General features: G+C 41.6%; 1 protein-coding gene across 2 annotated transcripts in view; it reads left to right on the forward strand.

The window, feature by feature from the left end:
- The window catches only part of prtga (protogenin homolog a (Gallus gallus)), a 52,789-nt gene that overhangs the window by 27,772 nt on the left and 4,066 nt on the right, over positions 1 to 20,951 (forward strand). For both annotated transcript variants that reach the window (XM_066701343.1, XM_066701344.1), the window contains exons 9-16: positions 762 to 926; positions 2,155 to 2,460; positions 5,065 to 5,253; positions 17,138 to 17,233; positions 17,450 to 17,636; positions 18,019 to 18,146; positions 19,229 to 19,399; positions 20,477 to 20,659. In XM_066701343.1, the coding sequence (XP_066557440.1) occupies positions 762 to 926; positions 2,155 to 2,460; positions 5,065 to 5,253; positions 17,138 to 17,233; positions 17,450 to 17,636; positions 18,019 to 18,146; positions 19,229 to 19,399; positions 20,477 to 20,659 (1,425 nt within the window). The remainder of the gene's footprint in view (positions 1 to 761; positions 927 to 2,154; positions 2,461 to 5,064; positions 5,254 to 17,137; positions 17,234 to 17,449; positions 17,637 to 18,018; positions 18,147 to 19,228; positions 19,400 to 20,476; positions 20,660 to 20,951) is intronic.

Consider the following 20,951-nt stretch of genomic DNA (forward strand, 5'->3'; position numbering starts at 1 on the left):
CTCCCGTTGCCAGTCTATAGGAGGCCTGAAATGGCAGGGGGGGGGGGATGAGAGCTGTGGTTAATTTCTGACAGACAGCCAGGCATGACTGATGTCCCTGCTAACATGCAAAGTATAACAGGCAATTAGGACGGCAGTAATTTTTAATTTATCTGTCTTTATTTTAAAAATCTTAGAGACAATCACTAAAAGATCCTGTGCCCTTGGATTAGTATTGTCTCCTTATAAAATAGGGTCAAAGCACCCTTTCTTTGATGTATTTATAGAGCTTACAGGAATTGCAGCACAGGTATTTTGCCAGTCAGTTCCTATGGTAATTAATATGTTCCTTTCCCAGAGTCTAATAGTCAAAAAGCCTCTTTGAAGACTTGTCAGCCTTTGCTTTTCTGCTGTATTGTTTGCATTAGATTCGTGCTTTGTCTGAGCTTGCAAGTAAAAGGCTGAACAGGGCTGAATCACTGTCAAAAGCAATCCTGTATTTCATTTTAAAATGCCACTGTTAAGATTTACATTGCTATGATCCTCATCAGCTCGCTTAAGTGCTGATGTCAAAAGCCGGTGTGCAGCACTACTGTGGCAATGCATGTTTGACAAGTGAGGCAAAAACCTCTTTTGGGATAAAGTCGCCTGTTGATGACGCTCTCTGCTTTTGATTTAGACCCACACATGGAAAGATGTAGACTGACATTGGTCTCAAATATATATATTTGTGTGTGTCCTGAAATGCTAATTTTGTATTTTCACTTCCTCCTTAACACCAGGTTTAAACAACGAAGAATATCAAGTGGTGATTGGAAATGACACAACGCGCTACATTATTGACGACCTGCAGCCAGCGCGGAACTACACCTTTTACATCGTGGCCTACATGCCGATGGGAGCCAGTCGCATGTCGGACCATGTTACCCAGCACACATTGGAGGATGGTGAGTAAGGTTTCACCCTGTAGTCGTGCACATGGGTCTTTAACAGCAAAGGTGCCCAGGATCTGGCCTAGTTCAGTCTGGGCCTAGAAGGCTGCGATGATTCTGTTTTGTTTGTTGGTTGCTTGCTTTGTTTTCCCCCTGAGTTCCTGCTTTTAATGCTTACTTTAACACTCTCCCCCATAGCTTTTCGGGTGCTGAAAAAAGCTATTGATGATTGGAGGTTGAAAGGAGGCTTTAGCTAATCTGAAATCCACTGTAGACAACATGCCTTTTTTAAGCCTGAACAGTGTACTACTGCTTCACATTTATTCAGTTGCATCAGAGTGTAAGAAACGGGGCTAAATTGTGACTTTTGTTTTATAATGTACAATATGCTTCTAGTCACAGAGGGATGACCCCAGCTACCAAATTATATTCTCTCATGAACGTCTAATGATTTCTCAATGGTTCCTGATGCTTTAGGGACTCTAGCAGAGGAAGAGCTGCTTGTGGTCTCTGTTGATAAGTCCTGTTGCCCTCGAGCAAAAGCCAATAACCCCCTTCACCACAGATACAGATTTAGTCCCATAGCCAGTGGCTGCGTGTCAAATGTCACAATGTTCTTTTAATTCTGCTTAAGTAATTAAATAATAATCGGAGGCTTATTTGTGAGAGCTAAAGGAAAGGTCAGTTCATCAGGCAGGATAAAAACAAAGTGAATTAAAACCAGTCAAATAGCTTAGGGGCCCTTTTGGAGAATTTAAACCACTACAGTATTGAAATATTAGCCATTCTGCTGCCCATATAGAATTCAGTTTAAATTGTGCAATTCCCTATCCCCTTCAGATATGTTAATCTCCTTTTGGTCATATTTGTTATGTCATAGAAGAGGAGAAAAATAAGACTACATCCTCAGTATAAATTGATGTAATATTACTCTACTGAGTTTCTACTGAGCTGGTTTGTGTTGGAATAGAAGTCACAATTCAGAGTTCCTCAACCTAACCAGTATCTGCAAGTCCTGTTACTTCTGGAAGTAATTTTCCACTTCATGCTTCAAAATTGGACCTTGCCCACTGCTAAGTACTTCTCCCTATGGTTGCTCAGTGTTATAATGGTTGGCTCCATGTTCTCCACTGTGTTGCAACGTATCAGTTTGCAGCCATTTTAAACACAGGCAGGTTTCATTGGATCCCATTTACTGTAGATTCTGGCATGTGTGATCTGATGGCACACTCTTTTCCCTCAGTGCCCCTGCGTGCCCCTGAGGTGAGCTTGACGAGCCGCAGCCCCTCCAACATCCTGGTGTCCTGGCTGCCCCTACCTGCCAAGCTGAGCCGTGGGCGTGTTGTATCGTACCGCCTGTCCCTGCGCACCAGCACTGACAGCACTGTCTCCTCGCTCGAGCTCCTGGGGGACAAGACGCAGCACCTCATGGAGGGCTTGGAGCCGGACACAATCTACCTCCTCCGCATCGCCGCCGCTACACGTGTGGGCTGGGGAGAGCAATCTGCCTGGACCTCCCACAGGACTCCAAAGGCATCCAGCGCAAAAGGTGACGTCTCTCTACTGCTCCTGCTGCCCACCACCCAGCTTCACATTGGTGGTCAGTGCAGTTTGTGTCATGTAGACCATGTGTTTTGTCAAGTTTTGCATTTTAAGTGTCAGGTTTTGTGTATGTATGTATACATATTCATATGTGACACTTAAAATGCCAAACGTGATAAAACACATCTGTCTAAAATACATACAATATCAGCAAGATCTTCTTGCTGCCTGTCTTAAAATTATACTGCCTGCAGGGGAGTCATTAAGCTTAGGCTTTAAACCATGGACCCCCAGAGATTTTTTTTTCTATAACAATCTACCACCCCATAGGAGTTTTTTCTCTCCTCCATGCCTAATGGTTTGTTTATTTAGTTTGTCAGATTTGAAAAGCAATCTGTAAAGCCCTCGATGGCTACCCTGTGAAGGGCGCTATACTAAATACAAATTTGATTTGATTTTTAGATTTTCTTTTAATCAGTTTTATTCAGTTTTTATTGCTAAAGCAGTTGTTATACAAAGGCTCAGCACAAGGCTAGTGGTCCTGAGTGAGATGCGGCCAGGTTTTCTGTCACCAATAAAAGGCAAGGCTACAGCACCTTGGATCATTTTTACTTTTTAGAATGAAATGCCGCTGGGTTTTCAGTCATGGACTGATCCGAGGGACATCAGACATTGTGAGTCTGTGCTTGTGATTGGGAATGTTCATATGCGTTGGTGTTCGATGGGCATTCCTCATTGGCTTGCTTGTTTGAAAGGAACAGCTTGATTCCTGCCCGCTCACCCCTGTAGGAGCAGCCATCACTGCAACAGTCCATCATTGAAAGGTGTCCTGGAGTACAACTGCTTTTTATTTTTTAATTGCAGTTGCGGTGGTGGATGGTAAATATTACAAGTGAAACTGTAAATAAATGTCTTTCACTTGAATTATGTTGTGGGGTGGAGGGGGACGATTTAATTGAATGCACACGTTGAAAAATGGCCGAACTGCTGGGCAGAAATCACTCTAATAATCTTGTTACGGCATTGCAATTGTTACTCCACGACCTCTGACCTGCACTGTCAGTAGCATCAGAATGGCCTCAGTCATGGGTCATAAAGAGAAAGACCTGGGCCTCTGTCTAGGAGGAAGAATAGGGCTGTTTTTAAAGGGAACATCTTGACTGAGAGGGGGAGGGGTGCAACTTCTCAGGCCTTTTATATATGTTTTTCATCTTGTAAATAAAGTAAATTTTTAGCAGTTCAGGTAGGCTAAGAAATGCATGTGTGAGGAGGCAGCCCAGGTAGATAAACAAGGTCCCATGGTGTGTCGATCCCCACTCTTCTTTCTAATCCAACAGCCTGGAACTAGGTTGTAAAGCAGCCTGTCACTCACTGGATGAATGTGGTTCTGGGGGGGCTTGGGGCCTGTTATTTCCATCAGATAAAGCAAGTAAACAGCAGGGTGGAGGGCATTCCTGCTTTCAGAGAGAGAGATAGAGGCATAGAGGGACGGAAAAAGAGCGAGGAGATTAGAGAGGGGTACACCAAACTGGCCTGTTGTAATTTTCTAACTAATGTTGGTTGTTGGTGTTATAAAAACAAATACGCCACAGAACCCTCGATATATTCCTAAGGAACATCTGCTAATATGAATTCAACATTTTAGATGTGTTCTGACATGTATTTTAAAGATGTGCATTCCACATGAGTATCTATTTTGTTCGCTATGAATTTGAACTCTTAACAGTGCTTTTAATCTGGACACAGACCTGAGACTTCAGCTCTTGTCACGTGACATTCTGTACAGTAAGCCAATGCTAATTGCATTCCTCATTAGTTAAACAGAACTAATCAATTATCAGTTGTGTGTTGTTGGCTCAGATGTCTTGTGACAAAGGATTCCTTCCCTCAGATAATTTGTTTTGCAATGACCCTATGCTCTGGTTTGAATTACTGTCTGGAAAAATAGATTAATGCTATATATATATATGTGTGTGTGTGTGTGTGTGTGTGTGTGTGTGTGTGTGTGTGTGTGTGTATATAGTATTAATCTTTATATCTTTCTTTATAGACAACAAAATTATTTTCTTTATAGCCAATGTCTTGAAAAGAGGCCCGGCATTGCATCTGCATAATGAAGGCGAATAGGCCTTTCCCAGCACAATGCACTGCCCTGCCCTCTGGAGCAAGGGGTGAGCTGGGGTGTGGGGGGAGGTTTTCAGAATTGTCCCCTCACACAACCTTTTTTTTTTTTTCTTTGCAAGTAACCATGAGTGCTAGATTTATTAATGGCTTTCCTCACTCCTCTTTTTTAAGACACGGTTGTGCTGTCTTCACTTAGTGTCGGCAAAATGCCACATCTTTGTCAATATGGAAGCCCATCAGTTATGCAGATGTGAATTTTCATGTGTGTATTTGAAGGCTCACTATAGACCCGGCAAAAGAGCAAATAAATAACATGGATACTGAAGAGTTCCTTCTTCAGCCCTTCTGAAGCATATCTGAGTAAAGTAAATAAACAGCATGGATGTGAAGCATTAAAACCAATTGAGCTTTTAACCTGTAGTGCGCAGACGTGCCCGCCTCCATTGCTCAAGCGTTTCTCAATGGTGCTCTCTGTTAATCCCTGCAGTGCCCTTGGCCCCGGAGCTGAGCTTGGAGTCATTAAACTGTACTACCATCATGGTGAGGTGGCAGCCCTCCCCAGTGAACGCAGCCAGCATCCAGGGCTACCGGCTCTTCTACAGGGAGGAGAGCCAGCCCGAGGGCGCGCCTATCCTGCTTCGCACTCACGACTCCCGGCACACCATTGGAGGACTGGGTAAGATCTGCTCTCTTTATTGTTCAACATGTGGATATATGTATGTGGCTATAGGCACCGTCTCCTACAGGAAGCTGCTGAGAGGACGCTCTGTGGTTAGAAGCCTCGAGCCATCAGTTCCATGAGGATTTAAGCTGATATGTAACTGTCAGTGTTACATTAAGGGGAGATGGAGAATGAGAGAAGCTCTGTCAAATCAAACAGTTTGGCAGAAATGATATGGCATTTGGCTTCACAGTGATTTTAAAGTCTTCGGTTTGCTACCATGGTTTCAATGCTGAGCCTCTGCAAACATTGTGCATAAATCCAGAATACACAGGAGTTTAGCCAACAAACACAATGATTCACAAATTTACAACAAACTTTAAAAATGTAACTAGAGAAACTATAAATATATCCACTTATCTACCATTTGGTCAACTTAAGCAATTTATTCCTTATACCCCCATGAGTAATGATCTTGACCGATCCCCTTGTCTTGACCGTCGTTTATCTTTTTGGGGCTAAAAGGCCTTCAGTCCAGACAGGACAATAAGTAAACTGCCAGAGGAGTTACTATTGACAACCAGGCTTGGGAGTGATTAAGTAGGAAGGTCTTTCATGTGAGACGCATTGCCCGTCTTTGGGGCCTAGGCTCTCTGTAAACAGGAGGCCTTCCCCTAGCACCCAGAGCTTGACCTTTGGCCGTTCATGGCTGTGTACCCCCTGACTGCTGTGGAGAAGGGGAGGAGGGGTGCGGACCGGCTTGCATTGTTGCCTATGGGTCAGATTCACTTACGGGTGGAGGGGGGCAAACAGAAGAGAATTCTGCACCACAGAGTGGACAACTGACCATCTGTGTCCGGCCCTGGCAAGCCAGGTGGTCAGCAGCTGATATTTAAGTCAGGAAGCTAGGATGGACAATACTCTGGGAGGGCTTGGGAGAGCAGATCCCACAGGGGTGGGATATACAGTATGTGCTTACACTTTTTCCAGCAAGCCTTTTATGAACTGACCAAGCAGCAATAAACATCATGTGGAGGATGAAGGGGGGGAGGAGGGGCTGCTGAGTACTTTTAACAGGAAACTCAGCTGAGACCAGTGGGCCCATTTAACAAATGAAATATCAAAAAAGACAGCGGTCGGTGCTGTGTGCATTGGAGCATTTGAGCATTTTAGAAACCGGTTAATTAAAATGTATTTTTTTAAGAAAGCCATGTAATGTGCTCTTCATCAGCAAATCTTCAAAATTCAGTTAAGAAAAGGAACCCAGGGGACAACTGTTAACATGATGCTAATGTGGTGATATTTTCTTAAAACAAAATCTGTCAGTAGTCAGAAATAAAACTGGCGTCTATAGCCCTGAGTGTTGTTCCAGTCCTGGGAGTGGGGGATCGGGCACCGGGTGTTTATAGTTTTTTGGCATGTTTCCTGTCCAATTTCAGATGTTTTAGTTTTTCTTTGGCTTCTTTGTTCTGAAATGAAATATTTCCTATTCAGTGCCTAGCTCACTAGTAAAATGAAGTTCTTGAGGCAGTAAGAACCCAAGTCTGGAGTTCTTAATCAGAGATCAGGTCGGAGATCAGGAAGTCCTGCAGGCAGCTGTGCAGTGGCAGGACTAGTGTAGGCAGCACCTCAGTGGTTCCATGTTTGACCATTTAGAAGCTGCTTTTGCCATCCAGGCTTGTTGAAGTCTTTTTTTTTACAACCTCAATTGTGCATGTTTGATAAAATAGTTTGGGGCAGATGAATTATATTGCTGTCTCCTGGAAGAGTAGAAAGCTGTTATTGTTGAGAAGATTTATGGCACTTTTATTACTGGTGTAAGCAGAGCTGTTGGGGAGCTCTCGACTTCAAAGGCACCTATTGTGCTGGACTCAGGGCAGCTACCATAATTTATTAGTCAACAGTCAACAAAATTCAGTACTTTGCCAATAAGCAGAGAATGGACTTTCCGTTCTTCAGGAGACAAACTTTTTCCACAACTGGCACAATAAATAACTCTCCACCTGTTCTTTCATGTTACAAAACAGTCCTGTCTCTACAGCTAGGATACTATTGCAGCAAGAGCTTTTGCCCTCTAGGAAGACCTAAATAATGATTTATGCCAGTTTTAAAAGTGTCAACAAAATGTTACAGATCATATTAAGATATTATTTTGGAAGGATGGAGGAAGGAGTAATTCAGAATTTTGATAGTGATACATTTGTACACTTCTAGCAGGCCTTTGTGAATTAGAAAAGAAACCTATTTAGAAGCTGCTGCTGCTGACCTAATGCTGTGAAACAAATGTGAGTAGTAGTCTGTTGTCCCCCTGTTGAGTGACTGAGGAACAGCAACTCAGTAATTTGGAAGAACATCCAGAAGCCAGTCTTGGTGACACGGCACGCATGTCTTGATGCTCTGTGTAATGAGGAGTTCGATCATATGCATCAACCAAATGACACCGGGACAATGTGTGGAATATCTGTTAGTGTTTCTTCTGTTCCTTACAGCCTAGGGAGATGGTTTCATCCCAGGTGAAGTGTTATAAATTACAACTTACTGAGTGATTTGCTGGCTGCCCTGAAGACTAACAAAATGTCACATTCACCTCCCCCACCCCCACATACACTTTTTTTTCCTTTTCTGTTTTCTTAATAAGATCATAATTCATATGCTGCTTCCAGTCCATTTTTAGGGACTATTTCAGAGATTTATTGTCCCCCAATATTCTCCTTCATGTGGACCTCAGGGCATAAGTTAAAAACCTTTTACAAAAGTAATACTTAGTTAAGCTGTTGATTACATCAGTGTAACTTTTAATAAAGAACAATTAGATGTTTTTTTCAGGCATTCTAAGTCTTGTGAAAACTTGAATATGACAGGCTATATCTTATTGTCTGGTTTGGTATAGAAACTGGTATGCACTGGGTTCAGTGTTGGTGTTGCCAGTATTCTGTACTCAATCATTTTAGGCCACAACACTAAGAGATGTTGGTCTCCACTTACTGTCAGCAAATGATAAGTAAAATTCATGTATTTTCAATGGTCTCCACATACATTTTTCCACTAGAGTTCTGGAATGTGTTCTGTGTAATCGGAAAAGAAAAACTATCAAACTCAAGATGGACGGATGGGGACAGCTCCGAGTTCTGAGCGGAGTGTTTCTGTATTGACTCTCCCATTCGCAAAGTACAAGCCATTTTCCTGTGAAGGAAAGAGTTTTGAAATGTATGCAATTCTCACCTTGGACTGTCTTTTTTGTTTCTTTTTCAATTAAACTTTTCACTGTGAAATTGGTGAATATTTATGGCAGACAGTGTAAAGACCTTTCCAACTTAATTGCTTTGTCTTTAGGTTTCAAAGAAGGCTTTTAATGGTCAGGATTTGTAATTAAAACTAGATGTTTCCATCAGTGCAGGCTTTAATTTCCATGTATCTGCTTTTTAGTGGTTTCTAGGTTTGATGTGACCTAGTGTGGCTATAAAAAAACAATATTAGCAAGGTTATATTTTCCTATTGATTTCTGGTGTAATTGGAGAGACAAAGCATGACAAATGTCCTTTAATAATGGATTCTGACAAACCTGGGTAGTAATGTGGGGGTCACAGGAAAGCTTGAGGTTACACCAGGAATGGGCTGTCATTTTGCCTAGCAACCAACATGGTGTTACAGTCTGTGACTGGCCAGGCTTGGTCACATGTCCAGTGCAAATGGTTTGTCAAAATAATAGTGGTAAGAATGGCAGGCCATCAATGGGTAGACCTTCAGATTTGTTTAATCAAATTAGCTTTGTGTTTCTGTGACCAGCCCTTTGATTGTAGCGTTAGTGTTAAAGGACTTTTTCCGTGTTATCTATTTTAAAAGCCATTTTACAGATTGGAAACAAAAAACTACAGCAGGGGTAATAGTGGCAGTTTTTACTTAATTTTCAAGCTTCAAAGATATAGATTCCAATTTTTTTTTCATAATTTAACAGATATGAGTCTAGTTTTGATTTGTCCTTTATTAAAATAACTATACTAGTTACCAATGTAAGAAACTTGATAACAGGTGATGCACATTAACACTTTGAGTGAACCACTAATTCTATCTGTATTTTCAGTTAGGTCTTGGTAACTCTGTGGTAACCTCTGTAGTTCTTCCTAATACATCTTGACAGATCCAAATGCACAGATCACATAGTTGGTAGCATAATATGTACAATACTGATTAGGAGAAGGGCCAAAACGCACCAAGCTTAAGTTTTTACTGGCACTCTGAAATGCTTAGTTATCTCCAATTGATGCATCAAAATCCTTTAAGTGCCAAGCCCTTTGCAAGTGTGGATTTAATTAAAATGGAAATTAGATGTATTTAAAAAAAAAAAAAAAAACATGCAAAACCTTGATGGTACTGAAATGCTCATCAGAGGTCTTAGCCATTTTGTATTTAACTTTAGTTTTGTTTGGTTTCATCTTTTACCACCAAAGTGCAGAATTAGCTCCCAGGGCAGACTTTTGTCAGAATAAATAAAATGAAGGGTTCGTAAGTGTTTCTGATTTAAACTGGGGGTAATCCGAAATCTGTTGGATGTGTGAGGTCTGTGCCAGCCCAGGCATGTGTAAGGGGATCTCCTTCACAAGGTTTTTCACATCAGATAGTCAAGACTGCAAGGCTGCCCAGAACAATGTTGTAGCGATTTCTGAGAGCTGTTGAATAGGAAGAGGGAAAGTTCCCAAGCTTTCGGTTTTAAAAGCAATTTGGCATTTAATGTTTTTGGTTTGGTTTCTATTTCAGTGTTATTATAGTGATGTAGAAAACCAATTAACTTTTTTGGAGTCTAGACATTGTGGTTTAATTTAAGATGATCGGTAGTTGATGAAAACTCACACTTTCATTGTTCAGTAGTCAGCATCTATAAAATAGTAACTGTTTAATACAAATTTAAAAAATGTTTGGTAGATCGTAAAATTTCAGGGCCTCTAAATTTCTTGTCAAGCCAGGGATTTGTATTTTACCTCTTAGACATTACACTGTCTTTGAATGTTGTTTTGTCATGCCTGAAGTGCAAGCAGCCTTTGCCAGATTTAGTGCCTTAGATTAAGTCTATCCAACGTCATCTTTGGAGGAAGGAAAGAAATTAATCTGTGTGTTGTTCAAAACGAAACGGGAGAAAGCGTTACAGATCTGTGACTTGGGGCCTGGATTCCAACGCACTTGATTTCTAGACACACACACACACACACACACACACACACACATCTCCTTGCAGTAGTTACAGTGCTTTTGGATGCTATGACATGATGGGTAGGAGTGTGCATGTCTTCCCAGTGCGTTATGTTTGTTGTTTTGTTTTTTATTGTTTTCATTTTTTGTTTCTCTTTTGAAAGAATTTTAGAGTGAATATTGGAATTAGTAATTTCGAAGTAAACATTATTACTAATGTTGAATATTTATTTGGGCAGTTTTGGAAGTTTACAGAGAAGAGTGTGATGCATACGATGCTATACATGTGGGATGCCATGGGACAGCAGAGACAGTTTGTTGGATCTACAATTGAGTGGATCTGTTAACCAGCAGAGTAAGAGCGGTGTAATGGGTGCCCCCACCCTCCTCCCTTCCCAGTTACATCCAGGGTCAAAATACCATCGAGGCCTTGTGACACCAGAACAGAAATAAATGGTCTGGGAGTAAATTTATTTCTTAGCTGCAGGCAGACTTGAGCTGTACTGAATAGTTTCCCTTCTCTCCTCTCTGTTATGAACGTATACATTATCAGATCAGCCAGAGGTCAGGCTGTAGATGTATGTATATTATTATGGAACCTACATTAATATGCCCCTAGCCTGAATGCAAACAAATTATGAACCTTGCACTCCTAGTGGGGAAAGTGTGTTTGTCTTCTTAAGAAGTTGGTTATTTGGGGGGCTTATTTATATAGAAAGAATGGCCTGTTTATTTATTTTTATTTTAAAAACATGATTAATCTTTCAAGTTAAACAGGAAAGCCATCTACTTAATATAAATAGTATGGTTCCTTATCAGGTCTTATATTTTCTTGTTATACTTCTTTTTTTTTTTAATTATTATTTATTTATTTATTATTATTTATTTCTTGGCAGACACGCTTATCCAGAGTGACTTACAACATAAGATAATGTTATGATGTTACTTTTTTTATTTATATGTAATTTACTTAACATAATATTTGTGTAAATATCAGTTCTACGAAAGCACTTAATGAATAGTTAGATATGAGTTTGTCCTAGTGCTTTCCTATTGTCCTTGCTGCAGAGTGAGACAAGGATGAAGATCCTAATTTTGCAAATCTACCTCCTCCATTTTGTGAGCCTCCTGACCCCTCCTCTTCCCTCTCCTATAATAATATGCTGCTGTTCAGGTCAGTAAAGGAGGTGACGTTTATTGCCTCTGCTCAGACCCTTCCCTGTGGCCTGGGGGCCCTTAAGGGGGCAGAACAAAGACTTGGGAGTCCTGCAGGATACTCACACTGGCCGTAAAAATCAGGTGACCACAAACAGTTCAAGAATTTCTCTTCAAATAAGAATTGGCAACCAGATTTATAGGCTGTCCAGAAAGTTCACATTCTTTTAATAAAACCAAGCCAAGTGGTCTTAACTCTTTCTGTGCTTTCTGGGTTTCTCTCACAAAAATAGCAAGACTGCACATGGGTGAAAAGATGTGCCTGTACTCATTCCTTGGAGTAAATTTCAATGTTTCTACTGTACCTGTGTGCTTTAGTTTAGTCTGAATAACACAGTATTAACTAAATACCCTTTTCACTATTTAATTTTGTATCCTTGGGAAACACCCACATTTCGTATCGCTTACTTTTAAAGATGGTCAGTTCATCCCTGCTGAAGGTGCCATAACATGTAAAGCGAATCCAAATCGCTAGTCATGGTGCAATGCAGGCGTTATCTCTTGTGAGCTTTTAAAGTTTTTCATGCTCTTGAAATCAGCCTGGGCAGATTCACATCTTCCTTTGATTAGCATTTATTTTAAATGGCTGTTAGTGCACGCCTGAGTGTGCACAAGTGGGAGGGCTGGCTTTAGAGACAGCTCTTATCTTAGTGCTAATAACCTGGTGTAGAGATCTTATGGGTTTTGTTGAAGATTAGTGCATCTGTCTCCAGCAAACAGAGTTGTAAAAGCTAGAGTGCAAGAATACATGGTGTGCACTTAAAGGTACAATTTCTTCCTCATATAGATTTACCCCAGAAAAACAATTCTGGTATCTTCCTGTGAGACTTGGTGTGAAAAAGCAGACCTCAGTCTTGTGAGAAGATCTAGCTTCCCTGTTAAGAGATTTGTTTTCATATTTAACTTATTGCAGCTGAGCAAAATAAATAAATAATAATAATCACAATTCTTATCACTGATGTCTGAAAACATATCACAGTATTTAAGTTGTGATTGTTTAACCTAACTTAAACTTGGGCTGGCTGCGGCAGAGAAACACATTGTTTTTCTTTTTTAACTTTAAAACAAACACTGTTGCCTTTCATTAGGATAATTCTTCACCTACTATTCAACTTTTAAGGTTTTGCTCCCTAACCGCTCCCCTCTCCAGCCTCATTGCTTGCAGCAGGATTTAGCTTGCCCAGATTCCAGGTCAGAGGTCATGGCCCAGATGTCACCGCATCCCCACACTCTTAGCCTCTTTCCTGCATAATTACTGCGGCCCATTGTGCTGTGTAGGGGGACTGGGGGGCAGTGCGCTCACCCTGCAGAGCCCAGACCCCAGCTCCATTCAACTGGACCCTGCGAGAACAAAGGCCCATGGGATGGACGGAGCTGGACAGAAGGAAGATTGAAAAGTGGTCGTTAGCAGAGACCTTCAATTTAATTTCATCAGTCATTGCATCTTTAGAAAAAAGAAGAAAAAAAAATCGGAGCAAGTCTATGCCTGTTTTGTTCAAAATTCCCAAGCTTTAAAAAAATAAACCAAAAATCTAGTCCTAGATATTTATTTATTTATATGGATAGATGGACACAGAGGCTACAATCTATTTTACATATGAAATGACAGATAGTGCTTATATTGCTGCATGCATGAACTAATTACCTGACTGACCTATATATGTATTTTTCCCCATCAGCTTACTATTCATGTTTAACATTACAAATGTCCCCTCCTTGCCCCAGAGGATTGATTTAATCATTAAACTTTAACATTTTCCAGACCAGCTGGGAATCGGCTAGTTTCCCTGTCAGCTGTCCAGTTTTTAGGGCCGTCCTCGAGCTGCCTGTGTGCTTTAGATTAAATTATACTTTTTATTTTATGTGCGTACATCAGATTGACCTTTTCTTTAAAGTGTGCTGCAGAAACAACCAGGAGAGAGCATTGTCAGCTTCATTCTGCCTTCTCCTGCATTCTTCTTCTCCAATTTTGCAACCGAGGTTGTTAGGATTTCATTTTTGTTCCATGAAAGTGAGTTTTTGATCTGTTCTTAGTAAGGCTAAAGCAGAGGGAAAGGGCCCTTTGAGAGAAAAAAGGAAACCCAACTCTTTTCCACCGCTATGACCTCAGATTCTTTTTTCGGTTTATCTGGCTCTGACCTCATAATTTTAGTCTGGCTCCATATGAAGAATTTCACAATCCCAGCTGCTGAAACCCGCTTCCCACTCACCCTTCCCCCCATCAAAGCAAATGTTTCCTTTTGTCAGATGTTTACTGGTTTATTTTAACGAAACAACACTGTGTCATGTTGTGTAGTTATGACGGTGGTCTCTGAGAACGTGTTCAGTCATCTTGGAGATTCTCTAGATTAACAAAAATCTCAGTTAAAACCATTCATTTGAGCTGTCCCTCCAGATCAATGAAAGGGTCCCCCTCAGGAACCCTTTCTCGGCTGTAAAAAGATTGCATTCAAACATGGGAAGAGGTCTGTTATTCACTGTGGAGGGGAGTGTGTATGTGTATTTGCACACGTTAAGAAACATTTTACTTTATTGTTGGTTATAGTACATTTCTATCATTTGTTTGTTTATAACATTAGCTTTCTGAATTCTAAGTGATGCATCAACAAGAGTAGATCTGTATTGTCCTGACCATTCCTGAGCCATGCAAAACAGCTCTTGTGATGTTTCAAAACTTCATGTAAAATTATCTGTTGGTTTTTGATGAGATCTCGCTTGCCCCCTGTTAGTCCCTGCCTCAACCCAAACTATTGCACAGCCCTCTGTTTTTATGTCCTCTTCACTGGTAAACTACTCTTTGCCCCCTGTACTGTGAGCACTGGGCCCCAGAGAACACAGACAGGGATGTGCGAATCTGTCTTCACAGCGCTAGGAGGATTCTCATTGGCTGGATGGAAGTTCCATTCTAGAAAAACATGCACCGCTTTTCTTGACCTCCTTCAAGGGGAACTGGCCATGTATTACATTAGTGTTTCACACCTTGGGTAGGATTTGGTCCTGAGAACATGTATATCCTACAGCTATCTGACTAAATTGCCCCTGTGAGATGGGACCATAACTGTCAACTCAGATCTTTTACAGCTTAGCCTGTAAGACCTGCATTAGCATCCTTAGCGAGTCCAAAAGCATAGCTCAGTGGCCAGATTTGGCACTGGTGGGGGTAGGGGTGGGGGTGGGGGTGGGGGTGGGGGTGGGGGTGGGGGTGGGGGGGTTGTACTGCAGTTGTACTGCAGTATTACAATCAATTTTTACATTATAAAATAGATAGCATTGTTTGCTCGTTCTGAGGGGAATTCATTTGAAACAATACACACCTGTAATTGTTTAGTGTGACTGGCTTTACCATGAAAGACTTGAGGGAAAACTCTTACAAATGTCTTTCACAGCACCAGCCACCTTATGTAACACGTTGCAACATGTGTTCTGTATTGTGAGCAGTTTTGTGGAGTTCTACAAGTGTGCTGCTCAGTGAAGACTAGGTCTGCAGGAGTGTGTGTTGTGAAGGAGTTGGTTTAAATATGCTCATCGCTTTTCTTTTAGCATATTGGCCAGCGGTCTAGAAAGAAATTAGTGCAAAGTTTAATTTCTGACAACCTCATAATCATGTTGTTTTGCCTTTCTGTTCCCTGTGCATAAATCCATTAACTGGTTGTAACCACAAGAGAAAAACCCTCTTAATGGACAAGATTATTTCCTGGTTATTTATTAATAATAATATTTATTATTATTATCAATACCTATGTTTGTATGGAAAGAGTGTTTTTAAAACCATAGCAGGCCATTTTTCTCAGACTGGAGTATTTATTGAATGAACACTGATATAGATTCCTATTTAGTAGCTTAAATCTTGTTAGAGACTGCATGTAATGAAGTGTGACATACTTTAAAATATTAAAGAGCCCAGGAATTCCTGTGCGGCCATATCTCATTAGTTTGATAGATTCTGCGCTATTTGCACAGGTCTCAGAGGGTTCTGTAAGAGTCTAATGGAATTAGAGTGAAAATTACTACAGAGAATGTATGCCCTTATGGTAGGGTAACTCTTTCTGCTCAGGCTTTAACTATGTCAAGAATTTTTACATTATGCAATAATACGTCAATAAAATTGAGGAAATTACCACATAAATAAGACCTCTGTACATTTATTACTAACAACAAATAGGGTGTTATTACAGGGTCTCTCCCCTCCCAGTTTAAATTGAGCCGTGTTTTCAAACAGATTCCCAAAAGGAAATCGCCGAAAGTAGTAATGGCTGTACTAAATAATGGCCTTGACCCAGAGTACTTGCATATGGCAGCTGCAAACTTGGATATCTGGGAGAACCCCGTGTGCACTTAAGCTCCCTGTGTTCCATCTGTCAATAGATTATCGAAGATTTACATGTAAATTCACAGAGATACTGCAGCCTGAAAATAGACCAGGAGAGCACTGGAGGATCCCTGCATCTCAATCCATCTTGCTGTATGCTGCTCCGGTTCATTAAGCAGCAACATCCAGAAAAGGGTTCTCTTTTTTTTCTTCTGACACTTCAAATGTGTTTTTATTTTTCTCGCAAATGCTAAAAAGAGGGAAAGGTGTGACCGTATAAGCAGGACTAAACAGCTTGGAAGCATTTGGGTTCTGGGGAAAATAGAATTTGCCTGGTGAATTACACTGCTATTACCACCTCCTTCAGAGGAAAGCCCTGTAATGACTTCAGTGGAACAAGGTACCTGTTTGTAAAGCCAGTGTGATTACTGGCTAAAAGGGTATATGGTTTAAATCACTCCTAATGCAGCTTAAGAGTTTGAAAGACTAATTTTAAGGACAAAGAGCATCCTTTGCAGTGTGAGATTAGGTGTAAGTGGACACCTGAACTGAATATGCTTGTGAACATATCTGAAGAATCTGAAATGATGTTTCATTCAAGGGTGATGTTAAGGAAAATAAGACAGCTGCTTAACTGGAGGTATCCCTACAAACAAATTTCCTGTTATGTATTTTTTCTTTTCATTTTTTGATTTATCAAGAGAACTCCAAATGCACTTTGTGTTAAGGGAGCTATTTCTTGGTCTTTTGTTTCTGAGCCAGTTGTGTAGGCTGTGGCTCTTTCAGCGGAGGCCGATGTCCTTTGACTTTAGACCCTAGACCTGAATGAAAGTGACCACTAGCAGTGGTCATTGGCCTGCACAGGGGCAGGAGAGAGCTTTCCATGTGAAAAGCTCCAGACAGGATGATGGATAGAGGGGTCCCTCATGGTGTGAGCCGCATTGTGTTTCAGAGTCCTGAACGTGACTCACATTGTCCAGAAAAGAACTGAGCATCTGTTCTCTCCCTCCTTCCCCAGTAACGGTGATGTTTGTTCCCAAAAAAATAAAGAATAAAAAATGTTTAAAATACTCTCATCGAGGTCTTAATTTCAATTTAATCATGTCAATACAAATCTGGACAAATTAAGTTTTAAATGCTGAATGTTTTTTTTTTTTTTTTTTTTTTTTTTTTTTTTTCTCCTCTATTTAGACCCAAGAAGGAAGTACCATGTGAAGCTTTTAGCCTATAGCTTCATGGGTGAAGGCTACCAAGCAGACCAGACAGTCAGCACTCCTGGATGTGTATGTAAGTATTCTGGAGTAGGTCAGATTTTTTAAGGATGATTTTACAGTATGGTATTTTTAAGTGTATCGTTTAAGTAAATAAAAGCAATACATGAGTGTATCGCTGTGCCATATAGACTCACATATACATGGGAGCTCTGTGCTGGTTCTGAGCATACTGGGTAGCTGATGTGGTGTTCTGTGACTGAGCAAAGCGGCCCTTCGTTTCTCTCCCCAGCGGTTCGTGATCGCATGGTGCCTCCACCCCCCCCGCCCCACCACCTGTACGCCAAGGCCAACAGCTCATCCACAGTGTACCTGCACTGGGGCCGCCCCGCCTTCACTTCGGGCCAGACTGTCAACTACACCATCCGCTGTAACCCTGTGGGGCTGCAGAATGCCTCCCTGGTGCTCTACCTGCAGACGTGAGTGATGCCATGCCAAACCCCGCCCGCACCACCTGCCACCACTCACACAAATCACACTGGGATGTTTATGATCAAATATGAGCCAACTGAGTCTGGGCTTTAGCATTAGCATATATTGTAAATAAACATGTCAATACATGGAGATCAGTTTAGATAAGCACAGTAAAGTCCAGATGTTGCTTTTCTTCATTTCCTTTGCCACAAAACTGTCACAAGGACATCAAAATGATGCAAACTCCTCAGCTTTTGTTTATTTCAGCTGAGGATTGAGACAGAGACCCTTTGCTGTCCCTAGCCAGTAATGTGTGGACAGTAACATGCATCGCAGAGACATTTTCTTTGCTGACTTGTTCCTGTTCCTTGTTCCTCTCACCTGCAGGTCAGATCAGCACATGCTGGTCCAGGGTCTAGAGCCCAACACCAGGTATGAGTTTGCGGTGCGTCTCCACGTCGACCAGCTCTCCAGCCCCTGGAGCCCTGTGGTTTATCACAGCACGTTGCCCGAAGGTAAGAACCCACCTCCTCTTCACAGGTATTTAAGAAAAGTCCAGCCCATTCACCCTGAGCCAGCTACTCAATCATGCTGAGAGCTGAAAACCACCTCTGTAGCCATTTTTTAAGCTAATCATTTACGTGAAGCCATTTACTTTAGTGTATCCTTGAAGCAAGTGCAGATTTAGAGACTGTCTTAAATCACTCCGATATCTAAGGAGCTGCCTACACAGACGCACACATGCGCATACCACCTCTTCTGCTAAAGGTGCATTTGGGTTTGTATTGAGAGTTAACGTTTAGGAGGTTTAGGAGATTTTGTGATTGTGTTGTCCGTCACAAGTTTGTTTGTGAAGGAGGGACTGCTGAACTGGTTAGGAGAGATTGCTCAGAGAGCTCTGCTTTTCCGACTGAACTAATTTTAGTGTGGGGTGCCTGGTTCACATATCCCCTGGATTACAGGAAATGAACTGTGGCTGAAGGGTTCCTATTTGAAACGCACTCATCAGTGAGCTGTGCACTTCACAGCGGTTTGGGATGCCACTTGATTAGGAGAGCAGGAGATGTCCACATGGGCATGCTTTGATTGAGCTGAAAAAAGTACATTTGCATGCATGATGTTACCCAGGGCCCCCACTATGATCTCTGTTAAGCTTTTCACCCAGGTGGACTAGGGAAGATGCTTCAGAGTATGTCTGCTATTATTTGCACCTTGACAAGAGAGTGGTGTTCTCCTGAAGCCAAATTGGATATCTTGTAGCTGTTGGCCTGTAGCTTGTAGTGAGTGAAGAAGGTGTAGAACCACACCGCAAAATACATTGATTTTCCCCTGAGAGAGATCCTACAGCGGAGGGGGTAGTGGGGGTTATAGCTGTAGTTTTAGCAAGTACTAAACTTCCAGGAAAGGTACAGGAAACGGGAAGCTGTTTAAATCATGCAATTCACTGAAATAAACTTTTTCACTTTGGACAGTAATTACTTTTGGCTTCAAAAGACCCTTTAAACAAAGATATTTGCATCTCTGGAAGAACCCGGTCTTCGTGCAGAGTCCAGGGTGTGAAGTGTGCTTGACATGGCCTGTTTGCATGTCTGTCTAGCTCCAACCAGACCGCCGGTGGGGGTGAAGGTGACGCTGATCGAAGACGACACAGCCCTGGTCTCGTGGAAGCAGCCGGACGAGCCCAACATCGTTGTGACACGCTACACCATTCTGTTTGCATCCAGGAAAGCGTGGGTTGCAGGAGAGTGGCAAGTGCTTCAGCGAGAAGGTAATTCACTGCACACCCTGGGCTGTCTTTAGCCAGCTGAGAGGCTCGGGCCCAGATACTTGAGAGTGAATTGGAAATCAATATCTAATTTCTCAATGTATGAGAAATAGATCCTCAATCCTTTACCTTTTCCTGTTGTGTTTTGATATCTGTTTGGTGCTAGATAAAGGCCTGCCCTTGTCGCTGTCAGACTTCTGGGCCAGACTGCAGGGGAATAAACTGGAAATATGGGAGCCGTTTCCCTGTTGTGTTTTTTCAGCCTTTGCTCAAGCTCTCCTGCTGACACATGAAGTACAGCTCGTATATTTAATTTATGGGATGACAATAACAACGGTAACTTGGTCATTAACATTGGCAGCTTTGCATTGCTGGAAACATGGGGATCATTGTGAGACATGTTGGTATATCGGTGTGGTATGCAGGCAGACCTGGTCACCCAGAATCCACCCGCATGAAACGCTAGTGAAGCCAGGGAAGAGTCTTCATCTGCCTGTTGTAATTGATTGCAGATGACTTTCTGCAATGCAAGGCATCCACAGTTTACTTCTAGCCACCTCTTAGGGGGTCAAGAGTTAGGACATTCACAACCTTTATGTGCCCCATCCACTGTAAATCAGGGCGGCCATTGCGACGTTTACTACTGTGGGCTTTTAAGAAATCACTGTGGAAACGTCCGGAGCTGTTGAACCCTGACCTCTCACTCTCTAGCCATCGTGGTCACAAACAGGCTCTGTTATGTCCAGGTCCACCCCTTCCTCCTTTTAAAGCAAGGTTCAGTCAGTCAGATAAAAGCAGAGGAAATGAAGAGCCAGATTGTTTTTATTTATTTTTTTAGATATGGAAGCAGAAGTTGGTAAAACTTTATAGTTCATAGTTTACTCTCTCTCAAGATGATAAAGCTTTTATATATATAAAATATATAAATATATATTTATTTTGTTCTTACATATTGAACAGTTAAAACAGACTTAAAACTAGATCTCTTGAGACTTGTACACACAGGATTAGTTACTGCTTTGCTTTCCATTGCAGTCCGGCTGGTTGGGCCTGTTTTATTAACCTCACACTCATTTCCAGGGAGTATCACTATGGCGCTGCTGGAGAACCTCCTCCCCGGAAACATCTACCTCGTTAAGATCTCGGCATCAAACGAGGTGGGAGATGGACCCTATTCCAATGTGGTGGAGTTGGCCGTGATGTCAGAGAGGTCCCATATTGGTGTGAAGCCCAAGCGCTCTGACAGCAACGCAGAGGCTAAAGGTCAGTTAATGGACACACTCGGTGATGTAGACCTCAATGTCTCAAACTAACCGCTCATCAAATGCCACACCTTCCCGCACACTGTTTTAGGTCCAGTCTCATAATCCTAAACTGAGAAGAGATTTTTTTTTTTTTTTTTCATTATTTGAATTGTAGTTTTCTTGCATGCTTACAGAATCAACATGAAATCAACTTAAAATGCCTTGTTGATGGTCAATGTAGAGGTGTATAATAATAATAATATTGGTTTATAAAAACATGGTTTCCACTCTGCTTCTGAAAGAGCAGGACA

Source organism: Amia ocellicauda, chromosome 4, assembly GCF_036373705.1.
Source record: "Amia ocellicauda isolate fAmiCal2 chromosome 4, fAmiCal2.hap1, whole genome shotgun sequence".
Classification (NCBI taxonomy): domain Eukaryota; kingdom Metazoa; phylum Chordata; class Actinopteri; order Amiiformes; family Amiidae; genus Amia; species Amia ocellicauda.